Source organism: Oreochromis niloticus, linkage group LG6 (genome assembly GCF_001858045.2).
Source record: "Oreochromis niloticus isolate F11D_XX linkage group LG6, O_niloticus_UMD_NMBU, whole genome shotgun sequence".
Taxonomy (NCBI): domain Eukaryota; kingdom Metazoa; phylum Chordata; class Actinopteri; order Cichliformes; family Cichlidae; genus Oreochromis; species Oreochromis niloticus.
Window position 1 is genome coordinate 6,778,322 of NC_031971.2, and position 23,402 is coordinate 6,801,723.

The 23,402-nt window shown below is 39.2% G+C and overlaps 2 protein-coding genes and 1 long non-coding RNA gene across 7 annotated transcripts in view; all 3 read left to right on the top strand.

Annotated features, from left to right (window-relative positions):
* Window positions 1-1,529, top strand: part of LOC102076129 (sialoadhesin) — a 95,202-nt gene extending 93,673 nt beyond the window's left edge. The window contains exons 12-15 of the mRNA XM_025907919.1: window positions 26-107; window positions 205-265; window positions 413-600; window positions 732-1,529. Of these exons, the coding sequence (XP_025763704.1) occupies window positions 26-107; window positions 205-265; window positions 413-600; window positions 732-798 (398 nt within the window). The 3' untranslated portion in view covers window positions 799-1,529. The remainder of the gene's footprint in view (window positions 1-25; window positions 108-204; window positions 266-412; window positions 601-731) is intronic.
* Window positions 1-23,402, top strand: part of LOC100708464 (basement membrane-specific heparan sulfate proteoglycan core protein) — a 286,964-nt gene that overhangs the window by 227,072 nt on the left and 36,490 nt on the right. The gene's annotated exons all lie outside the window — the stretch shown is intronic.
* Window positions 13,688-18,582, top strand: LOC109202600 (uncharacterized). Of its 5 annotated transcripts, XR_003220439.1 has the most exons (9): window positions 13,688-14,007; window positions 14,208-14,654; window positions 14,852-14,935; window positions 15,029-15,171; window positions 15,348-15,620; window positions 15,720-15,952; window positions 16,063-16,190; window positions 16,326-16,456; window positions 17,144-18,582. It is a non-coding gene; the product is annotated as an uncharacterized LOC109202600 (long non-coding RNA). The 5 variants fall into 5 exon arrangements; XR_003220441.1 differs by lacking the exon at window positions 16,326-16,456 and having other exon boundaries at window positions 13,689-14,007; window positions 15,428-15,620; XR_003220440.1 differs by lacking the exon at window positions 16,326-16,456 and having other exon boundaries at window positions 13,689-14,007; window positions 15,049-15,171.

Below are 23,402 nucleotides of genomic sequence, written 5' to 3' on the forward strand. Positions count from 1 at the left end.
TTTATTTGGATCTTTGTTTCCACAGGAGCAGGAACATTAGAAGCTGCTGGAGTAACTGCTGCTGTTCTCCTGCCTGTCATATTCTTCTCTGTCTTCCTGTGGATTCAGTGAGCAGATCTGTTACATTATTGTTTAGAAGATAAAGTTTGATTTTAACAGTTTATAAATGTCATTATTTTGTTCATCATTAATTGTCCCAACCAGAAAAAAGAGGATGTCCAAGGAACCTGTTAAATCTGAAGACAGAGCCAACAACAGAGAACAGGTGAAAACAGTCACATCAGTGTTGTACAAATAACCAACATTGTGGTTTTAAACTTCCTGTTGGACTCACAAATCCTTCTTTGCTGTTGTTCTTTAACTCAAATACATTTGATCACATTTGTAGCCGAGATCTTTTTTTCCTATACAGTGTTTACCTGATCAGAGACAGCCAGAGGAGCAGGATGATCTTCAGTATACCAGCATCCACTTCTCCAATAACCAGGCAGATCCTCTCTACTCCAACATCAGAGCAGCTCAGCCTCACAGACACATGCTGGAACAGGAAGTTACTGAGTACACTGCTGTTAGATTTAACAGAGGCAGTGCAGCCAAGAGGTGAGAGAGACTGTCCTCTCATGTCTAAGAAACAAACTCACTGCTTTTACTGCTCTTTTTCACCATTAATGGAAATGATTTCAGTTGATGCTATATCCTCCAAATCATGAAATGTTCTTCTCTGTTTTCAGAGATAGAAGTCAGGAAACAGGAGAGTCTCCATGTGCACTGTACTCCACAGTCAACAAAACCAGATGAAGGGACGGGTTGATGATGATGATGTGATATTTATGTAGACTCAGTGTAGTTAAGCTCAATTGTAGTTAAGTGGTTTTTAAAATAGGTGAAAATTTCTTATATTGTTATGTTTAGTCGAAAAATGTTACTGTGTTTTCCTCTTTTTTTGTATAGTTGTTGTTTTTAAATATCACACTTTTAATAATAGACCAAGATCTGAGTGTATACAAAATGCAGGTTTTAAATGAAGAATTGTTTTTTAAGGGACAAGCAGCTATCCAGACGTCTTGATGCATTCTCAATCATCCAGGAAAGTAAATCTCCAAAAGTTGAATCTGTTCATCTGGACGTAGCGTGTGGGCTGGTTTTAGTCATTATGCAAATGTACTGTTTATAAGATTGCGGAAACCTGCAGTCAGCTGAGACTGAAGAAGTCACTTGGATGAGTGACGAAACGTTTCTCCCACAAAACGCTACGTCCAGATGAACAGATTCAACTTTTGGAGACAGCTATCCAGACCTACCTGGATGTAGGAATCCAATAAAGTCTTTTCACAACAGACATGTCAAAGTGGATCAGCTTCCTCACTTTGTTCAGTGATTTCACTCATCTAAATCAGACCATGGATCACACTTTGCTAACTGTACAAGTCTCAGATTTAATTATTCTGAAACTAAGTTTAAGCTTCCCAGAACTTTTTGTTGCAAGTTACATTACTGATATAATAAAGATAAAATGTTTGTATTGTTCATCCACAAGTGCAGTCTCTGGCTCAAACACAGAAGCTTGGTATGTTTGGTTGTCAGTCCAGACATTACTGCTTGAATGCCTGTCATGAATTTAGCTAATCCAAGTGCAATTGCTTGAAGAAAGTCTTTAACATTGTCCCAACTTCCATTAAGTACAGTTGCTGCAGATGTGGGCTGGATATGCTCATCTCTCCTGGTGTCCTGCAAGGAAACAACCACATTCTTTAGAATAAAAAGTTATATTTAGTCTACTTATTTCATTTATCTGCGGCCAGGTTGTGGGAGAAGCAGCCTAAGCAGAGAACTCAGACCTCCCTCTCCACAGCCACCTCCTCCAGCTTATCCAGGGGAACTCCATCAGGTCCTGGGTCTGATCCAGGGCCTCCTCCTGGTTGGACACGGCCAGTACACCTCACCTAGGAGACGCCCAGGAGGAATCCTTGTCACATGCCAGAACTACTTTCACTGGATCCTTTCGATGTGGAAGAGAGAAAAATACAGAGAAACAAACAACAGTCATATGACCTCCGATGAGCACGTGCTTTGGCAACAGTGGGAAGGAAAAACTCCCTTTTAAAAGGAAGAACCCTCCAGTAGAACCAGGCTGAGGGAGCACCAGCCATCTGCCAGATCCACTGATAGTGGTCTTCTTACTATTCCACAGACCTGTTTGAAAACAAAGGGGGATTGCGCTTTTCAAACTCTAGCTCCAATATTGTGGAACAGTTTAGCTCCCTCACTACCCACCATCACCTCTGTGGCTTCTTTTAACCTCCTAAGACCCGAACTCTTTCCTGGCATGCTTTTTAAATTTTTCTTTGCTCTTTGGGCTGATTAGGACCTGATGAATGTAAAAACAATTACATTATAATTACAGAATTAATTAATTACAGAATTAGCAGATTTTTTTTTTTTTACCTGATTTTTGTTTCTGAGAAAAATGAGATCCACATATGAGGACATTTGTTTTAATGTTGATAGAACAGTGGCAGTATAATGTCCTCGTAAGTGGATATCAGGCCCTTGTAGAGCAAAATTTTGTGTTTTAGTCTAGACAACCAAAAATGTGATGTCCACATATGTGGATGCCAGGTCCTAGGAGGTTAAAAACAGCTTAAAACACATCTGTTTAGACAGGCATTTGGGTAATGTTCATGTGTAATATGTTGTTTTATTTCATATGCATTTATATTCTCATGCGAAGCACTTTGTAATACTCAAAAAGTGCTATATAAATAAATTTTACTTACTTACTGATAAGTAATGATTCAATGCAGAGAGGTGTGTAAACACATAGTGAGTGAGAAAGGTGACTGAAGAAGAAATACTCAGTGCATCATGGGAATCCCCCAGCAACATATACCTATTGCAGCATAACTAAGGGAGGATTCAGGGTCACCTGGTCCAGCCCTAACTATATGCTTTAGCAAAAAGGAAAGTTTTAAGCCTAATCTTAAAAGTAGAGATAGTGTCTGTCTCCCGAATCCAAACTGGAAGCTGGTTCCACAGAGGAGGGGCCTGAAAAGATTCAATATTCAAGGTCTTTATTGTCAATACAACAATATACACAGTATACAACATATCGAAATGCCGCTTCACCCCAAGCCCCCCATAGTGGATTTATATGAATATAAAAAACATATCTCCAAGAGATATAAAACTAGAAATTACAAAATAAATAATAACTCACTGAATCTAAATAAGATTAAAAAGATAAAAAGGTTCTACTAAAGACAGGACAAGAGATAATACAAAGTGATGATGTGCAATTACAGCAAAGTGAGATGTTGTGCAGCTGGTATTGAATACCAGGTTCAAGTTATGGTCAGGATATTGTAGACAACACAAAACCAAGACATGTGCAAGATGTAAAATGTGCAAATATAGCAGAATGTAGATGTGTTCAGTAACCATGTGACTGAGGTGTGTAAATAAGCAGATTGTTCCAAGGTCCAGTTTGTAGTGCATTTGTGGAAGTTTGCGTTGTTATTGAGTCTTTTGGTGAGTATTGTAAGAGTGTTTGTAAAAGTGTTTATGTTCATCAGTCCTGTGGTGGTAGTGAGTTGAGGGCTCTGACTGATTGGGGGGAAAGCTGGGGGGGGGAAACTGAAAGCTCTCCCTCCCATTCTACTTTTAAATACTCTAGGAACAACAAGTAAGCCTGCAGTGCGAGAGCGAAGTGCTCTAGTGGGGTGATATTGTACTATAAGGTCATTAAGATAAGATGGGGCCTGATTATTTAAGACCTTGTATGTGAGGAGCAGGATTTTGAATTCAGTTCTGGATTTAACAGGAAGCCAATGAAGGGAAGCCAAAACGGGAGAAATCTGCTCTCTCTTTCTAGTCCCTGTCAGGACTCTTGCTGCAGCATTTTGGATCAGCTGAAGGCTTTTCAGCGAGTTTTAGGCCATCCTGATAATAATGAATTACAGTAGTCCAGCCTAGAAGTAACACATGCATGAACTAGTTTTCCAGCGTCACTCTGAGACAGGATATTTCTAATATACACCAAAGAACACAAGAGGGCAGGAAAAACAAACTCAGTGAAGGAACTATAATTACAAAAGGAGACAGAATCAAGACAAAACTCAAAGTGGACTAAACTAACAACAAACTAAGCAGAAAGAAACAACAGTGCAAACCTAAACCATGAGCAACTTCAGAAACAAACTGAGGATATTTAACAAAAACAGAACTTGTAAGGCCAAAAGAAAAACACAAAACACTGGACAAAAGACCCGGGACCTTTACAGCAGCCTAATTTCCTTTGGACTGTCTGAGGATACTCCAGGTACCAGATAAATGTGGAGAGAACATGTAAACTCTACACAGAAAGGCTCCAGCTGGCTGGTGGATTTAAAGCCTGGTATTGAATTCACAGGATGTTTTAAACAGTTGGACAAATTTTTAATTTGAGCTTTTTATTTTTTGTGTTTATTTTTCAGTTTGTACTTTCTGGTAATAAAGACTGAGACAGTTTCAGTGTTTTTTTAACTCCTTCACAATAACTGAACAACTGCTTTTTGTGTGACACTGAAGACTGAACAAAGTCAAAAAGTCTAATATGAATTTACTTTTAATGTTGGACACTAACTACAAAAGAGTGTAAATACCAAATTTGCAAATATTTCTCTATGCTGTCCTCCATGTGTGCGCCAGTAAGAACGACCAAAATGAGTGGCCCAAAATTTCACACTTCTAAACAAACTTAAATGTGTGATAAACAAACGGGAAGTTGACGAGCACTAAAATTTCCTCAAACAAAGTACAAACAAGGCAGAAATAAATACACTTGTTAAAAGGCACAAACAAGAAAACCTGTCAGAACAGATAACAGAGACACAGTTAATGCAAATTCATAAACAGGCAAAGACTGAATGTGGTGTATATACAGAGGAACTAATGAGGTGAGTGCGAACAGGTAAGCAGGAAAGAAAAGAGGATGGAGTACTCTGATTGGTGGGAAAGCAGGACAAGGTGGATGAGAGTGAAATGACCAGAGAGTCAGTGACATCATGACATAAAGCAGAAACATCCAGAAATGATAAGAAAATATTCAAAAGAAAATAAAAAAACTCACCTGATATTATACGTGTGATCAACGATACACATATTAACTTAATTTACTAACATGTGGAACCTGAACATGTGATCCTGCATGTTAACTTCATGTAACTCTGGGCTTCTTGTTGATTCAAAGTGCTGCTGTTTTAAAAAGAGGAAATTTTATTGATGATTGGCTCTGAGATAGATAAAAGAAATGAGTTTGCTGCATGAATTTCTTTGCATAGAGATACTGTATATATTTGAAACAACAGTTTTAGGTCCCACACTATTACTGTAGAGTATCAACAACATCAATGAGAACAATAATTTGCTGAAAAGTACAATGTGGAGGACTTACCCTCAACAGATCCTCTCTCACAAACCTCTCCCAGAAACGCCTCAAGTTATCCTGCACAGAAGGAAACAGGAAACCTGCAGTCACAAAGCAAAAGCAGGTCATATGTAGAGAAACAAGGAGTCGGCTACACTAACAGTGTGAGCCCAACAATCGGGTGCTGACTAATGGTTTTCCATTTTAAGTAGAAGCAGCAGGATGATGACCCATGAGTGTGCTCATCAGCTCCAGGTGCACAGGAACGAGGGGTGGGACACGCAGAGGAATCCCACACCTGTAAGCAGAGGTGTGCTGAATCACAAACACTCATGCAGACAGGAGGAGAGAGAAAACTGAGTCGTACCAGGAGGACTTGAGGACCATGCCATGCTGTTTAAGGAATAAATGGCTTGCCTGTCAAGAAGATTTGAAGAAAAATGAACAGTATTTGCTTTGGTGGGTAATGGAACTGAGGCTCCACTACCCACTGTGGGTTTCTATAAAGTCTTGTACATTTAAAATATGGCATATTGTAAAAACCCAACCAAGAAGAATGATAACTCTAAAACCTGAGCACAGAATTTCATCATCACCAACATCAGACCTGAACTCACTGGGCGTTTTTACTGTGAGGCCCAGAACAACGGAGGACGTCATAATGCCACCTTACAGCTGACTGTCAGGGAAAGTACAGTTTTCATTTCACTTACTCATTTGTTCACCAGTAAAGGAAGTCATGACTCCACCTTACAGATGACTGTTGTGGGGGCTGATCGCTGGAAGAGGAGATATTTTATCTAGCTTCTATTTTCGGCAACATCTGAAAGCTGCTTGATCACCTTAAATGTTTCTTTTATGTGTATGAAAAACATCTGTTGCTATGTGGACGAGCTCTGGCTGTGTTGGGTTTGTGCACATCCAGAAGTGGGAAATAACAAAGTATAAATACTTTGCGACTGTCCTTAGGTAAAACTTTCACACATCTGTACAGGGAGTGCAGAATTATTAGGCAAATGAGTATTTTGTCCACATCATCCTCTTCATGCATGTTGTCTTACTCCAAGCTGTATAGGCTTGAAAGCCTACTACCAATTAAGCATATTAGGTGATGTGCATCTCTGTAATGAGAAGGGGTGTGGTCTAATGACATCAACACCCTATATCAGGTGTGCATAATTATTAGGCAACTTCCTTTCCTTTGGCAAAATGGGTCAAAAGAAGGACTTGACAGGCTCAGAAAAGTCAAAAATAGTGAGATATCTTGCAGAGGGATGCAGCAGTCTTAAAATTGCAAAGCTTCTGAAGCGTGATCATCGAACAATCAAGCGGTTCATTCAAAATAGTCAACAGGGTCGCATCGCAAGAAGCGTGTGGAAAAACCAAGGCGCAAAATAACTGCCCATGAACTGAGAAAAGTCAAGCGTGCAGCTGCCAAGATGCCACTTGCCACCAGTTTGGCCATATTTCAGAGCTGCAACATCACTGGAGTGCCCAAAAGCACAAGGTGTGCAATACTCAGAGACATGGCCAAGGTAAGAAAGGCTGAAAGACGACCACCACTGAACAAGACACACAAGCTGAAACGTCAAGACTGGGCCAAGAAATATCTCAAGACTGATTTTTCTAAGGTTTTATGGACTGATGAAATGAGAGTGAGTCTTGATGGGCCAGATGGATGGGCCCGTGGCTGGATTGGTAAAGGGCAGAGAGCTCCAGTCCGACTCAGACGCCAGCAAGGTGGAGGTGGAGTACTGGTTTGGGCTGGTATCATCAAAGATGAGCTTGTGGGGCCTTTTCGGGTTAAGGATGGAGTCAAGCTCAACTCCCAGTCCTACTGCCAGTTTCTGGAAGACACCTTCTTCAAGCAGTGGTACAGGAAGAAGTCTGCATCCTTCAAGAAAAACATGATTTTCATGCAGGACAATGCTCCATCACACGCGTCCAAGTACTCCACAGCGTGGCTGGCAAGAAAGGGTATAAAAGAAGAAAAACTAATGACATGGCCTCCTTGTTCACCTGATCTGAACCCCATTGAGAACCTGTGGTCCATCATCAAATGTGAGATTTACAAGGAGGGAAAACAGTACACCTCTCTGAACAGTGTCTGGGAGGCTGTGGTTGCTGCTGCACGCAGTGTTGATGGTGAACAGATCAAAACACTGACAGAATCCATGGATGGCAGGCTTTTGAGTGTCCTTGTAAAGAAAGGTGGCTATATTGGTCGCTGATTTGTTTTTGTTTTGTTTTTGAATGTCAGAAATGTATATTTGTGAATGTGGAGATGTTATATTGGTTTCACTGGTAAAAATAAATAATTGAAATGGGTATATATTTGTTTTTTGTTAAGTTGCCTAATAATTATGCACAGTAATAGTCACCTGCACACACAGATATCCCCCTAAAATAGCTAAAACTAAAAACAAACTAAAAACTACTTCCAAAAACATTCAGCTTTGATATTAATGAGTTTTTTGGGTTCATTGAGAACATGGTTGTTGTTCAATAATAAAATTATTCCTCAAAAATACAACTTGCCTAATAATTCTGCACTCCCTGTGTATATATATATATGAGCTTGAACTCTGGGTCAAAGATGCAAGTAGCAGTTATTTATATTTCCTATCACCTTAAATCTTCACTCAAAGACAAGTATCTCTGACAGTGTATATACAGATGTATTATATATAAGAGACAAACATTGTTATTTTAATATGTTGGCATTACTATATTTGGCTCAATGCTTACATATATGTGTAAAAAGAAAATGTACGAGCTGTGATAACTGTTTCTGATAGAATGAAGAGTAGACTGATATATGAAATATTCCTTTATTGGGTGAGAAAATCAGACCATGTCATAACTGCTTTAAGTCATACAGAATAGATATCAGAGCCTTAAACAGGCTGACTTCTGCTAAATGGGTCAAACTGGGCAGAAAGTATACAAACACATAACATCCTTATAGAATATGATGTAACACTATAGATCAACTTACCTCAGAATATATAAAGCATATAAACAATTACAGCAATATGGTGCAACAAACACAGCAGTGCTACTAATCCAAAATACTCAAAGCTTCATAGAACTGAAACAAACATTTATTTTTAGCTCCATTCTGCTGCTGATACATACTTTAGGTTTCTGAATATTAAACTTGTTGCTGCCTTTCATAGTGTGTAACTTGAAGGCCCTGAGTACTTTCTCCCACACTGAAAACACTGGAATGATAAAATTATTTGAACATTACCTAATAAGATTGATTCAGGACAGACAATTAGTTATGTTAAACTTTCCTAGCAGTCCTTCACAAACAGGGAACAGTCTGTCTATTCTCTCCATCTGTCAGCTGCTGCTGGCTCTTCCTCCTCCTCTTCCTCACACACTGCTGAGTTTGTCCTGGTGGATCATCAGGGGTGCAAAGCCTCACAGATGATGTGCAGCAGTGGGTCCATCAGTCTGTCCTCACTCTGGACACTTGCAGTTGTCACACATGGAAATCAAATGTGTGATAAGCTGCAGGATTCAAACACAAGTGTAACTTATAAATACATGTTCATACTTTTATTACACAATCAGAGAGAAAGAAAAAGAGAGAGAGTGCAGGACAGACAGACAGGTGACAGTCTCAGGTGTATACACTGCTACAAAACAGCACAAGAGAAGGAGGATTTAGTGTTTGTGTTATTACGAGTGCTAAACAAGAAGAGTTCCCAGATGGTCCAGTGGACACATGTGTGACTCCTGTGATTAAAGCATCTTTCTTTCAGCTTAACGAGTGAACCGTCAGCTCGTTCAAACACACGTTAAAGTCCGTTTGGCTCGACACCACCGAACAGAGGCAGCAATATAACATAGCTAACATTAACAGTGCAGTGAATCCTGCTTGTGCCGTCATATTCAGGACTGCAAACCGAGCAGCATCACTGACTTTCAGCTTGTTGTGTTTGTGGATATATGACTGACTTTAATTATCCATAAAATCATCACATTCTCTGTAAGATTAAGGTCAACTATATATATATTTAGAAGTAGAGGCTTTAAAACCAAGCTGACGCTGAAAGTGCAAACATCACTAATGTCACATAACTTTGCCGACATGTGGCCAACAGTAATGTTTTAATGTTCTTAAACATTCGCACATAAATAAGTGACATAATATTCAGTACTTACTTTTGACAGTTCACTCTTCGGCCGCTCACTTCTGCCGTATTTTGCGGCAAAATTATCCACACCCACCGCCGCGCTATGGATTGTGGGATATATGGGACCACGAAGCGTGCAGCGGACCACGCTTGATATTTGAGGAAATCGACGGCGCATTTGGAGTATGCATTTGAAGTACACTTTGAATTGGGACAGCCGTCGTTGCGTGGCGGTGACGTACTCGCACTTGAAATGCGTACTTCAAGCGTGCATACCCTGAATTGGGACACAGCCACTGACTGACTGAATATTCTAACCAGTTGTGCTTTTCAAACCAGCTGCGGTGAAATGCTCGCTTCTGTGTACCAAAACAGTCATCTGGATAGCTCTTCAGCTTCAGCTGTCTGGGCCCTGTGTCTTTGTCACCAATCAAACCCTGTAGTAGAATGAGTTGCTGCAGCTGCTTCATCATTTTCCCTCTCTCGGCCTGTTTACTCTCCTCTCTCTCTAATAACTTGATCTTCCTCTGCCTCTTGATCCATTTGCTGCAGCTCTTCTGTCTCTCCTTGCTCTCTATGACTTAAACTTGCCTGCTGACCTTTTTCTCCCTCAGCCTCTCCTTCTGCCTGACCCTTCAACATACATTCAAACATACTGAATTGATAACTGATACAACATAGAGGCTAATGTCATGACTTTTGCTCACACACCACAGTAATTTGTTGCTCCAAATATTTTGAAGTTACACAGATTACATTTTGGGCACATGTGACTAAAGTGGTTGCAATTTAAAGCCCTGAAAAATATCACTAAATGACTTGAATTGAAGTCATATTAAAATAGATCCCTCAAAAATATGTGAGTCAGGCTAATTTGACTTATATATATCTCTTTGCTCTCTCCACTTTCTAATCTTGACTCTCCTAAATAAGAGCTCAAGTTGTACCATGACTGAAATGTTTCATATTTCATATCCATATTGAGTTCCATTAAATTCTAATCAGACTGTCTGCATCACAAATGACTCCATCCTGTGAAATCCTTGACTCACCTCTCCAGCAGAGGTCTCTCCCCTCTCACTCTCTGTGCTCCTCTGCCCTGACTCCCACAGGTTAATAGGGATGGAGGAGTGATTATTATCATTTCCACTGATGATAACCATACCTGAATGAGCCCTCTGCTAGATTGGTGACTCGTTCAGGGTGCACCTTACCCCTCGACCTGTGCAAGCTGAGATAGACTCTAGCTTTCACCACTGCAATGCTAAATTGTACAAGTAGAAGAAAATGGATGAATGGTAAGAACGTAAATTAAAACACAGTAAGTTTAAGTGGTACTTAGTATACACAGTAGGAGTGTGGATTACATCATCACTGCTTTTAGTTTGACAAACTGAGGCAGGATGTGAAACACTTCTGTTTCTGTTGTTCCGTCCTCGGTTTATTCTACGTTTATCTGTAGCCAACTGGCTTTTTTCTGTGTGACTGTTTGGAGAAATAAAACACTGACTACAATAAAAAAAAATCACATGTTTGTGGAACAGCACATATGTATCTGATGACACTACATGCATGATGCATGCTCAATATAAATCTTGCCACCAGTAAGGATCTCAGTCACAAAGAGAAATCCTCAACACATAATACTCACAATACATGAATCACATCTGTCATCATGTGCACCAAAAAGAGATTAATACTGTGTTTCTCAGTTCTTGCAGCACTTCCTGTCACCTAAAGTCTGTTGACATCTCCAGACCAGCCCTAAAGAAATGCTCCATGATCTTTGAAATTGAATACACTGTGAGTGTGTGAATAAATCAAATCACTGTCAAGCCCCCGAGATAAAATCATATATGCTCTATCTCAGTTTGTAGTTTAATTAGAAATCAGAGCTAATATTCTACTGAAAGCTTAGGGGCAGCCATTGCACCCTCCCAAATAGTTAGTTATCTGTCGTGTAACAAAATCAAGCTTTTGTTAAGCCCCCTTTGAAGTTTGCCAAACAGAAACTTCTGTAATAAATGTTTTCTAACAGTAAATATTTTCAGACATTTTTTCCATCTGTCCATGTGTTGTCCCTTAATCTGAGCTGTAACCAAATGAAGCAGAGTGTAATTACTTCCTTCAAGCCATCCTGTCACAGTGAGTGTAATCTACAGTATAATATACTGGCTCTTTGTGATTTACAATGTGAGCTGTTCATGGTGACCTGAAACAACTGTGTGGTTGGCAGAGTTGGTTTATTGTGGTGCTTTTCAGTGTTTCTGCTGGGTCTTGCACATGAGCACAACATTTCACAAACAGAAAACAAAGACTGAGAAATTGCTTTTCAACTTTTTTGGACAGATTAAACATCTTAGGCCACAAATAGATTTTCAGTGCGTGAACTCACAGTTGCCTCCAACACAAAGTCCTCCATTTTCCTCCATTTGTCCTAAGCTAACAGCCTTTCCAACAACGACTACAACCTCGCTGCAATGGAAGAAGCATGTGAGGATGAAGATATAGAAGAGATGGGCGACCACACTCCGTTACCAAGTCCCAATCCCAAAAAACTGAGAAGCAAAAACTACCGGGAAGCAGGTGGGCAATGAGAATATATATGAAGTCTTGCTAGCCTTCACAAAAAGATGTGAGGAAAGATTTGATTCACTTAACAAGACCCTTCGAATGAAGCATTGAAGCAAACACAAAGGCAACCAAAGAAAACAAAGAGGAAATTGACAAGCTAAGGACAAAGATGGAGTCGCTGATGAAGGAAAACAAAGAACTGAAGGAGAGCTGTCTGGAGAGTGCACGGTACCACAGAAAATGGGACCTCAGGCCTGACAGAGAAAGAAAATGAGAATACATGTGAAACGGTGATAGGCATTCATAGACCTTGAAGGAATAAATATATTTGATACTGAACTGAAAAGACGTCAGTTCGCTGATGACACAGTAATATTTTTGAAGGATTAATCAATGCTTGATAAAGCCTTGAGTGGAATTTCAGTTTTTTCTAAAGCTTCAGACTTGTACCTGAATCTAAAGAAATGTTCACTTTATGATTGTTGGAAAAATGCATGAGGACAATTCCCGTGAAAAGTGAAGTTAAATATTTAGGCATCTATTTAAAAAAGATATCAAAAGTCAAAAAAAGCTAAAAGATAAAACTGATGGTATGTCCAAAACACTAAATCATTGGTTAATGAGAGATATTACAATTTTTGGACGCAATTTATTATCAAAATCAGAGGGTGTCTCAAAGATGGTTTATCCAGGTTATTCATGATACATTACCCCGCAAAGTATTAAAAAGATGAACTCCAATCAATCACTTCAATCAATGGCTGGAGTATTTAAAATAAATTGGATAAAAGCCTTCCTCTCAAAACCTGACTCCATATCCCCAAAAATGTTTTCAAAAAGGTGGGAGGGTTGGATTTTCTCCTGAAATGTGATTTTGATATATGGAAGTTGCCTGTCAAACTGTCAGAATATCATAAACAAGTCTCATCTTATTGGAAGATGGTTTTTGCCCATGACCTCACGCCCCATGGCGCCACCTTGTGGAATAACAGGACCATTACAATTACTAGGAAGTCATTCATTAAAGATTGGCATGAAAAAAAAACATCTTTATAACAGATTTACTTGAGGAGAAGGGGCAGTTTCTCAAAATATGTGTTTTCAATGCCAAGTTTAACATTCAGTGTTCCCTTAGAGTATATAACAAAGTTTGTAATGTGATCCCTTTACTTCTGTTGAGCTTGATACAAAATCATTTATGTTACTCTAAAGAACAAATAAAGCTACCCTCTTTACAGTTAAATCAGATTCCTGAAACTAATAATGAATAATAATGAAACACTATTAATGAATGTGTTTCATTTTTTTTGTACCAGGTAAGCCTCACGTATGTTAGTGTTGCCAGAAAAGAAAATGTCATAAGAATATGGCCCATTTATATTGTAAATGTTTATTTTTGTTTTGTTGTTTTGTTTTGTTTTTTCCTATGTTTTTTGTTCAGATGTAATTGCACCAATGGTATCTCCCATTGAGAGTTTGTAAATTTGTGCAAAGACTTTAAAAAACAAAACAAAAAAAATGCTAAACCATCCTTAACTGGGCTTCCGTTGCTGGGCGGACAATAATAACGGTGACACCTTGAAGTCAAGCGCGGGAATCAGAACAAAGGAAGACGAAGCAGAAGAGAAATGGCAACGACCAGCAAGAGAAGGAAATATGCGTGCAGCACCGATCACGCCCAGTATTTTGGGTCATGTTGCCAAAGAGGGACCCAAGGGTTGTATTTATGCCGAGAAAAAGATGGCTATGCTGTTAGCTACAAGCAACATCCCATTCACGTTTGCGGATGTTTTCAACACGTCCATGAAGGATATGTTCCCGGATTCGGAGATCGCTCGCCAGTACGCAAATGGCAGAACAATGGCACTGGAATACTGCACGGTGAGTTAATATAAAATATTATTTTCTAAGAGTTAGGCTTGCCATCCATACCTTATAATACAGAGTCTTTCCGTATTTTAAGATTAAATCGTTAAATATTCTAATTGATGTTCTTAATATTATTATTATTTCAAGTAAGCAGCAAGTGCAGTGCAGTTAGTAGAAAAACTGTGTTTTTTCATTTCTGTGCACTTTGATAGGTGCCATCATACATGCCAACCCTCCCGATTTTTCCGAGAGAATCCCGAATTTCGGTGCCCTTCCTGAAAGCCACCATTCTCCAGAATTTCTCCTAATTTCACCCGGACAACAAAAGTGCTAAACCATCCTTAACTGAGCTTCCGTTGGCGGGCGGACAATAATAACGGTGACACCTCGAAGTCAAGCGCGGGAATCAGAACAAAGGAAGACGAAGCAGAAGAGAAATGGCAACGACCAGCAAGAGAAGGAAATATGCTTGCAACACGGATCACGACCCAGTATTTTGGGGCATGTTGCTGAAGGTAGACCCAAGGATGGTGTTTATGCCGAGACAAAGATGGCTATGCTGTTAGCTACAAGCTACATGTCCCTGAAGGATATGTTCCCGGATTGGGAGATCGCTCGCCAGTAGGCAAATGGCAGAACAAAGGCTCAAATAGTGAAAGGTGAGTGTATATAAAATATTGTTTTCTAAGAGTTAGGGTTGCCATCTATCCCTTTTAATACAGAGTCCTCCCGTATTTAAGATTAAGTAGTTAAATATTCTAATTAGTGTTGTTATTGTTATTATTATTTCAAGTAAGCAGCAAGTGCAGTACAGTTAGTAGAAAAACGGCGTTTTCATTTCTGTGCACTTTGATAGGTGCCATTGCCCAGAATTGGACTGTGCCTAAACCAACCCATTGGTCTGATGTGTGATGAAAGCACAAACAGAAACTCAGATAAAGTATGTATTTTGTATTTATACTTCTCTTATAAAGTAATTTGTGGCTGTCGTCAGTGAAAATTGCTCTCTAAATAAATATGATTTTATTTAAAGGAGTTTGTGATATTGGCCAGGGTTTTCTCTCCGAAAACTCAGAAGGGGGTGACGAGGTCCAGCTGGCCACAGGATGTGGCATTAGGGCTCTAGGCCAGCCTGTTGATCACATCCTCAGCAGCATTTATGCTCTTTGACGTCAGGTAAGCATATTGATATGCTACATGTTACACTTGCACATAAGTTAAAAAAGAGCCTCTGTTCCACAATTGGACTGTTATTGGATATCATTTTTAGCTTCCTGGCTTTTCATTATTTAACAATTTCTTTCCTGATTGTATTTTATTTATTTATTTTATTTGACCGTTCTCAACTTTAGTGCCAAACATGCTGAAATCTTCAAAGAGTTTGTGCAGTTCAGACTCAGAGACTGAAGATACTCCAATACTGTGCAACCAGGTGGCCCAGCTTGCTGACTTGTTTTGGCATAAACCGGGTGCTCAACCAGTGGGATGCACAGCAGGCCAGTATGAGGATGTGGAGAAGCCTGACAAGGTGAAGATGCTGGCAGAGCATTTAACCAGCAAGAAGACAAAGTTCTTCTTCCTCTTCCAGGTTCTGAAGCCACTGGCAGAGTTCAAGGTTATTTCAGGTCAGCCAGCCCAGCAAAAGATAAACTTTAATAATTGTGATAATAAATAATGCTGTTCTCATAATTTTTCATAACTGATAATCCTTCATGTGTTTCTAGGCTGAAGGAGTGATGGTCCATTGGCTACACAAGGAGATGACCAGCCTGGTGAGAAGATTCATGGGAAGATTTTTCCCTGCCAGCCTTATTGCTGACGTCCCACTGAAGGACATGAAGTTCATGGATGCCAGCCTACAGTTGCCAGACAAAGAACTGTTTCTTGGAGTAGCTGCACAAAGCCTCTGGGGGGACAACATGGATGAACTTTCCTCTTCTGTCCCAATGATGATCCAGTAAGCATTAAAATTATTGTGTTGTCCAAATAAGCTTACCTCCTAAGAGCTAACTGGCTGATAATCCATCATACAATGCCTGTAATCATTGATCTGATCATGTGTCACAGGGCAGTGAGAGACTTCTTTGTAGCTGTGGCCGCAAAGATGATGACCGCATTCCCCCTCGACAACATCATCCTCCAAAGCCTGACCGTGTTGGATCCAGAGTCACGGCATCAATTTTCTCCAAACTCAGGTACATCCTCTTTTTTTTTTAATTGATGGTGGAAGTTGTTTAATAATCAACTTCAGAAGTTACAGAGTATAATAATAGAGAAAGCAATTATGTCTCCAGCTCACTTGTGCTTAATTTGCTCATTTTCATTTGCAGTTATTGAGCTAGGGAAAAGTCTGCCGCAGCTGCGGTTGGACCTGGATAGCCTTAGGGAAGAATTAGTGGAGTACCAGGTGCTTGTTGTATAGGATGTTTCTGTTGAACCATCACTACCATCTGTTGCACAGGTACTGGACAGCTATTTAATTTAACTTGTTTTTTCTGATAAATAAACACTGTAAAATTCAAGTGACTCATGGACCGGTAGGGGCTGGAGCGCTGGGTTAGGGTTAAGAGTAGAGTGCTTCATCACAGTGTTAAAATCAGATGCTGGAGAAGTTCATGGGGAAGTTTATTATACAACGATTTTATTTCAGTTCAGTACAGTTTTATTAATGCAGCACCATTTAACAACAACAGTCACTTCACAATATTTTCTGTTAACCTGTTGCCTGCTGGGAACAAGGCTCACCGTATAACCACAGAGGTAGACTGCATCAAGCTCTAATGTTCATGTCTAAAAATATTCATTTGAAAAAAAACCTCTGTAAAGTAGCAGGAAGCTACAGAGAGTTTAAGGAGTCTAAAAGCAAAAAGTTGAGCAACACAACATGTACCATAAAAAGACAGAGTATTGCAGGTAGATGTGAACTCTGTGGGAGGTGTAACCAGACAGACAAAGTGACTCACTGATCCAGTCACAGACTTATGACCTTCATGATCCAAGCAATTCAAATTCAGTCAAGTATGAGTGAAGCACCCCAAACACCTGATGCTCACCTATTTAACTGATTCCATTAAAGTGCAGGTTGAATATCTTGTATATTTCCAATCTTTCTAAGCCCTTCTTCTGTTCTGTGACTTCTCTCTTGCAGAGCGGGTTCCCCAGTGAATACTTTCACTCCTTCTTGAACTCAGTGGAAATGATCACTGTAGAATTAACCTCGCCTGTGGATGCTGTTATGGCCTGCAAGCCAGATGAGAAGATGGTGTTGAACAAAGGCAGCTATGACTCCACCAGCTCCAGGTTCTCTAACCCAAGTTACTCTGAGCTTTGTAGCCTCCTCCTATTTCCTCACTCACTGCTGGGAATCTGAAGCCCTGTGCTACTTTTCTACTTTTGCAAGCTATAAAATTATAGCTCCTCTGATGAGACTCCTCTCTCCTGTCCCCAGGACAGTAAAAATCTTCATGAGTGAAGACGACATTGACTTTAGAGCTGGAATATAAAGTAGACCCCAATATTTCGCTTCACATAAACATCGTCATTTATTCCCTCTTACTGTGGCTGTTTTTCTTCCACCACGATAAAATCACACTTCATGCAGAGCTCTCTCTCTCTGAGGAAGAGTTTCCCATCTAAAAATCTGTTTTCTGCATTATTCTCTTGCTTATTACCCACCAGTCTAACGTTGTTTACAGCACTGTCGGACGTTATTACTGTTCAATGCTGAGCAAACTTTTTAAAATGATGCAAAATTGCATACTGCTTAGCTGTACTTTGCTCTGCTTCAATTCAGCAGCATCAGGTAACGTTCGCTTGTTGATTCATGGTTTTCTCCAGTTTTTGTTCTACTGCAGAATATTTTTAAGGTTGTTTGTTTAAAAAAAAAAAAAACCCAGGGCAGGAAAATCTCCTTCATGTTTTTGTGTTTTATCCCCAGTTGACACAAAGACATCTGCTGTAATGTTTACACCTTTGATAAAGTCTTGCAAGTGTCAGCTTTCTTTTTTATAAATATATATAAATTTAAAAAAAACCCGGGGAAATACTTACTTGGATCAGTCCTTGGGCTAGTTTCTCCTGAAAAAAATACATTAAAAAAAAACAAAAAAACCAAAACCACAAGTACTTCCAACAAACATTGCTGCCCAGGTCAACGAAACTGACGGTGTAATAACTTCATGCCTCATCCCACACATACCTTCAGCTGTTCCTCTTGTCTTTTTTTCTGAGGGTGTCTGTCGGTGAGCTTCGGTGTTTTTTTTCTTGCTGTTTTCTGACCAATTGCTCCCGGATCCTCCAGCGCAGCTTTCGGTCATCCCGCTCCCCCGGTGGAGGATGTTGGTCCCACCCCTGTTTATACTCGTGGTATCTTGCCACCGGGGGAGCTGCCGCCTCCACATCTCCTGGTATTCCTGGTACCTGCAGACATGAGAAAAACCAGTGAGCAAACATGTAACTATCACATCAATGTGAATCTGATGGGTGTGATTTTTCCAGACTGAAGGAAGTGCAAACAGAATGTTACAGAACTGTTATACAGCATGAGGGTAATCAATTCAAATTACTGTCCTTTATTTGGCATAATTACTGTCTAACTGACAGAAGTTAGCTCACTAGTTTCCACCTAAACATGATATACCACGGTCTGACTGAGAGATTTTTGAAAAAAAACCGTACGGCTCTACTTATCACTTCCAACATAAATGAAGACAGAAAACTGCATCAGAACAGCAATGCAATGCAAAATACCATTATACTGAAAATCTGGGTGCTACTACTGCATAGGTACTTACTTTGGCAGGTTCTTTCTTGCCGTTTTCGGAACAAACAAACAAAACAGCAGGTTAAGAAATAAATACTCCAATTCGGACACCTTAGAAGGTTTTCATATATATATAATTAAAAAAAACACACAAGTACTTCCAACAAACATTGCTGCCCAGGACAATGAAACTGACGGTGTAATAACTTCATGCCTCATCCCACACATACCCGGATGGTCCACCTGAGGAGGCGGTGGTCGGCCTCCCCAGGTGGCGGCTGGCGGTTCCACTTTTTTAGGTACCAGTGGTACCTGCAGACATGAGAAAAACCAGTGAGCAAACATGTAACTATCACATCAATGTGAATCTGATGGGTGTGATTTTTCCAGACTGAAGGAAGTGCAAACAGAATGTTACAGAACTGTTATACAGCATGAGGGTAATCAAATTACTGTCCTTTATTTGGCATAATTACTGTCTAACTGACAGAAGTTACAGGAAGTACTGCAAGTTAAATGAAGCTGACGAAAACCTTTTTGTGCTGAATACATACTTGAAAGCTCCACATTCAAGAACAATCTGAGCACACTGTCATCAGTTATCATCAGTGGGTAACTTTAGTTATGTATGAAATAGAGCTGAGTCTCATCACTGATTTCTACAATCGATTCGATTGAATCTGTGAAATTTAGCCTCAGTCAGTCAGAAATATTATAATTCTGATCATTTATCAGTTCTGACACTTGTGAGACTTCATCAGATGTGTAAACATCACAGCAGATGTGTCAAAGTAACTGAGGATAAAAAAAACATGAAGGAGATTTACCTTAAAATATTTTGCAGTAGAACAAAAACCAAAGAAAACCATGACTCAGCAGGTGAACATTACCTGATGCTGCTGATGTGAAGCAGAGCAAAGTTACAGGTTTTATTAGAGACACAGCTGAGCATTTTGCAATGTGCCATCATTTTAAAAAGATTAAATTTCTTTGGTGTTGAACAGCACAAATGAGGCTTTCTTGTCAAGGGTCATTTTGAAAAAAAAAACAACGGCCTGTACACAACAGTAGACTGGTACATAATTAGCAAGCGAATAATGCAGAAAACAGAGATTTGAGATGGGAAACTGTTCTCTGAGTCCACTGAGAGAGAGAGAGCTGTGCAGGAAGTGTGAGTTTATTGTGGTGGAAGCAAAACAGCAAAGGTAAGAAGGAATTAATGATGATGATATTTATCAAATGTGAAGAGGTCAGAGTGATGAAACCTATCAGGAACCTCTAGAATCATATTTCCACATTATTTCCAGTGTGAGTTTCAAACAGAAGTGGCAGTCTTTAATTTTTGATCCTCTGCATTTTATAACTTACCGGGCGACCGGGTCATTTTTTTTTAGTGGTTGTGGTATGACCGCCGGCCTAATGACTGAAATGAAAATTCATGTGAGAGATTATCTAAAGTTTGTAGAGAGAAAAATCTTTATATTGGTGTTGTGGTTTATTGTTGACTTAAACGACATCCCATTCGTCGGGCCTGGTGTCTGCTTCCCCCACAAAGAAAGAAAAAATAGACACAACTTCTTCAACAGTTATTAACAGAAGAAAATGTGAAGGCTAATTTCAATAAACTACTGAATTCAAATCTGTTTTATTATTATCATATAGCTATAATATAGCACCAAATCACAACAACAGTCCCCTTGTTTAAATAAGTATATATAGCTGTACATTTGCATATGGTTTTATGTGTTACTGGGGTAATAAAAGCAAACATGTAACAAATTGTAAGGAAGAGGTTATGATGGATAGGGCCTAAACTGGAAGAAAAAGTGTTATTAAATATTGAAAAGGGGGTGGGATTAAATATGATTATGCTTCTTCCTACTCCTTTTTGAACTTTGAAGTTGTTTATAATTATTATTTTGTTTTCCTTGTATTTTGTATTTTTGTCTCTTTTCTTTGTTGTTGTTTTACTATTTTAGCATGTTCACAGTAAATATACAATACCAGCTGTACACTGTCTATAATAAAGACAGTGAACAGTTAATAGTTAGTATTCCCATGTACTCATATTATATTATGATTATATTAATATAGAACAAGGTTCTGTAAACGTGTAACTAAACTTATCTGATAGAAACTGTGAGTACATTTCAGAGCCCTCAGTACTTTCACTTAAATAAAGATGTTGAATCAGTACTTCACAGCACTTTAAATATCAAGCATTTTGAAATACTTCTTAAGTACAAGTATCTGTACTTGTTCATAAGTGCAAAGTGTCAGTATTTTGCCGCCTCTGTTGACAGACAGTGTTAATCTCTCTGTTTTGTGTCACATGTCAGATCAATGTGGGGATATTTCAGTTTTTCTGACACAGAACATAAAAGTGTTTATCTGCTCGGCTCCACTGATCTGAAAATGGGTTCGTTAAACACTTTTGTTCTTTCAAACAGTTTCAAAAATGCCTCCAAAGAGAAATGTACAGAACCTTTTGGTTTCCATTTCCTCGTCTCTTCTAAAAGACAAATGACAGACAAGTGAAGTCAAATGAAATGGGTTTCATTCTTTCCTCTGACTTTTCTCTCTTAAAGACAAACAGCTGATGTGACAGTACTCACATCATTATTGAATGTTTTCAGTCCATAAATGCAATGATCAGATTGTCAGTGTTACACCTGTTCCCACTTGTAACAGGTGTAACACTTGTACCACAGCTGTTCATTTTGCTGATGTTTTGATTCAAACTTGATCTTTATTTCAAAGTGAAAACAGAGTTTCTGATGAATTGTGCTGTAACAACTGTTGTTGTGCAAGACGCTGCAGAAACCCTGAAAAGCACCACAATAAACCAACTCTGCCAACCACAAGTGTAATATGTGTAGTATGTAACACACACAGAGCAACCCTCTGATGTCTTTTCTGAAGCTGCTGTGTGTATTAACCAGTTTGCATTTTCAATATTCATGTGGAACTTGTTAATCTGCAAATGTGCATTTGTTTAATTTGTCTACAATAAAAAGTTGAACCTGTCTCGTCACGCTTCTTCTGCCAACATCAAGAGACGGGGAGAGCTCTCTTCTCTACACTATGCTATCAATGTTATTATGTACGCTGTGTTTAGTCAGATCATACGGGCACCTACACACACATTTAAACTATAATGAATATGCAAAGCAGATAACCAGGAATTAGCTTTCACAGTTCATGTGTGCTTTTCTCAGCACTCATGGTTCAGACCACACTCCTCTTTTAACTCTGACCTCATTTTGAGCTCAGCTCTAATTCTGTAAAGTGTTGTGAGTCCATCTCACACACTTGTATCACATCAAAAACATTTGTTCACAGATAGAAAAAGGCTTCCTGCCACAGAGAGCATCTCCTGGATGACCAAGACGTAAAGAATATCAGACACGCTGTCACTGCTGGTAAAACTGCAGGTTTGCTGTCTTGAAGTTTTATCCACTTGCATCTGGTTAACCATGTATGCAAATAAGGAGGAAGATGAGAGGGTGTCATTTTTTATTTTTTGTCATTTTTTCGATGAGTCGACTTCTGCTTTACAGAAAGGACTGTCAGTTATCTACTTGCATTTTAACGGCTCACACAGAGCAATGAGAGGAGCAGCTATGAGTGTAATAACAGCAGTCAGTGGATTTGTTCTCCTCACTGTGACAGGTTGGTCTGCTGTGAGTAATTCTACTTTGAGTAACCAAATGTGACAGAAAATATAATTCAGACACTGATTTGTTTTCAGGTGAATGTATTTTTCTTCCATCTGTAAAATGATGCTGTGTGAAACATCGTCTGTCCTTACAGCTCTGCAGCTCCAGCCTTCTGTCTCCATTCTTCAATGTTTTTCTTTGCACTGTTAACACTCAGCAGTTCAGAGTTTTGCAGTCTAATCATTTTATCTGCGTTTTATTGCAGTGCCATAAATCTGGACACTAATGATGTTTGGGTGAAAGACCCAATAATTTAGTCTAATTATTATAAATCATCTGTCGTCTTAGATTCACAGAATGTATTTGTGTTTAAGTGGATTTTCTCAGGATGAACATGGCTGACGTTTATCAGTGTGAACTGTTTGCTCCTCTTTTTGTTTTCATGCTGACAAAACCCAGACTATCAGTCTCACTTCACCTCTTTTCTTTTTTCTTTGTCTACATAAAGAACAAATTGTAAAGTCATGGCTGCCATTGACTAAGTGATAGTGACACTACAGCCACTTCAAGCTGCTCTGTAAAATGAACGAGTCATTTAACGTTTGACTTTGAAGCTGCTGAGGCCTGAGCTCTTGTCTGGGATGCATTTTCAGCTACTTTTAATCACTCGAACCTGAAAAGTTTAGAAACAAAACTTTATCTGTGAAATGGAAGTTTTCACCTCGTTACACAGAAAAGCCAACATGTAACGTCCCCGTATGAGAACATGTCTCTGTGTCTGTGTTTGTGTCCTTCTTTGTGGTTCTGCTGAAGTGTCTCTATGTGTCAGTGTGTCTCTTGTTATATAAGTGTGTTTGAGTGTAATTTATCCTAGAAGTTACTTGTGTTAGAAATTGTTAATTCCATAGACTACATTTTTTATTTTTTTATTCTTTAGCTTTTAAATCAGAATGAGGTCCAACTACTTTTATCTGTTATTTTACTTC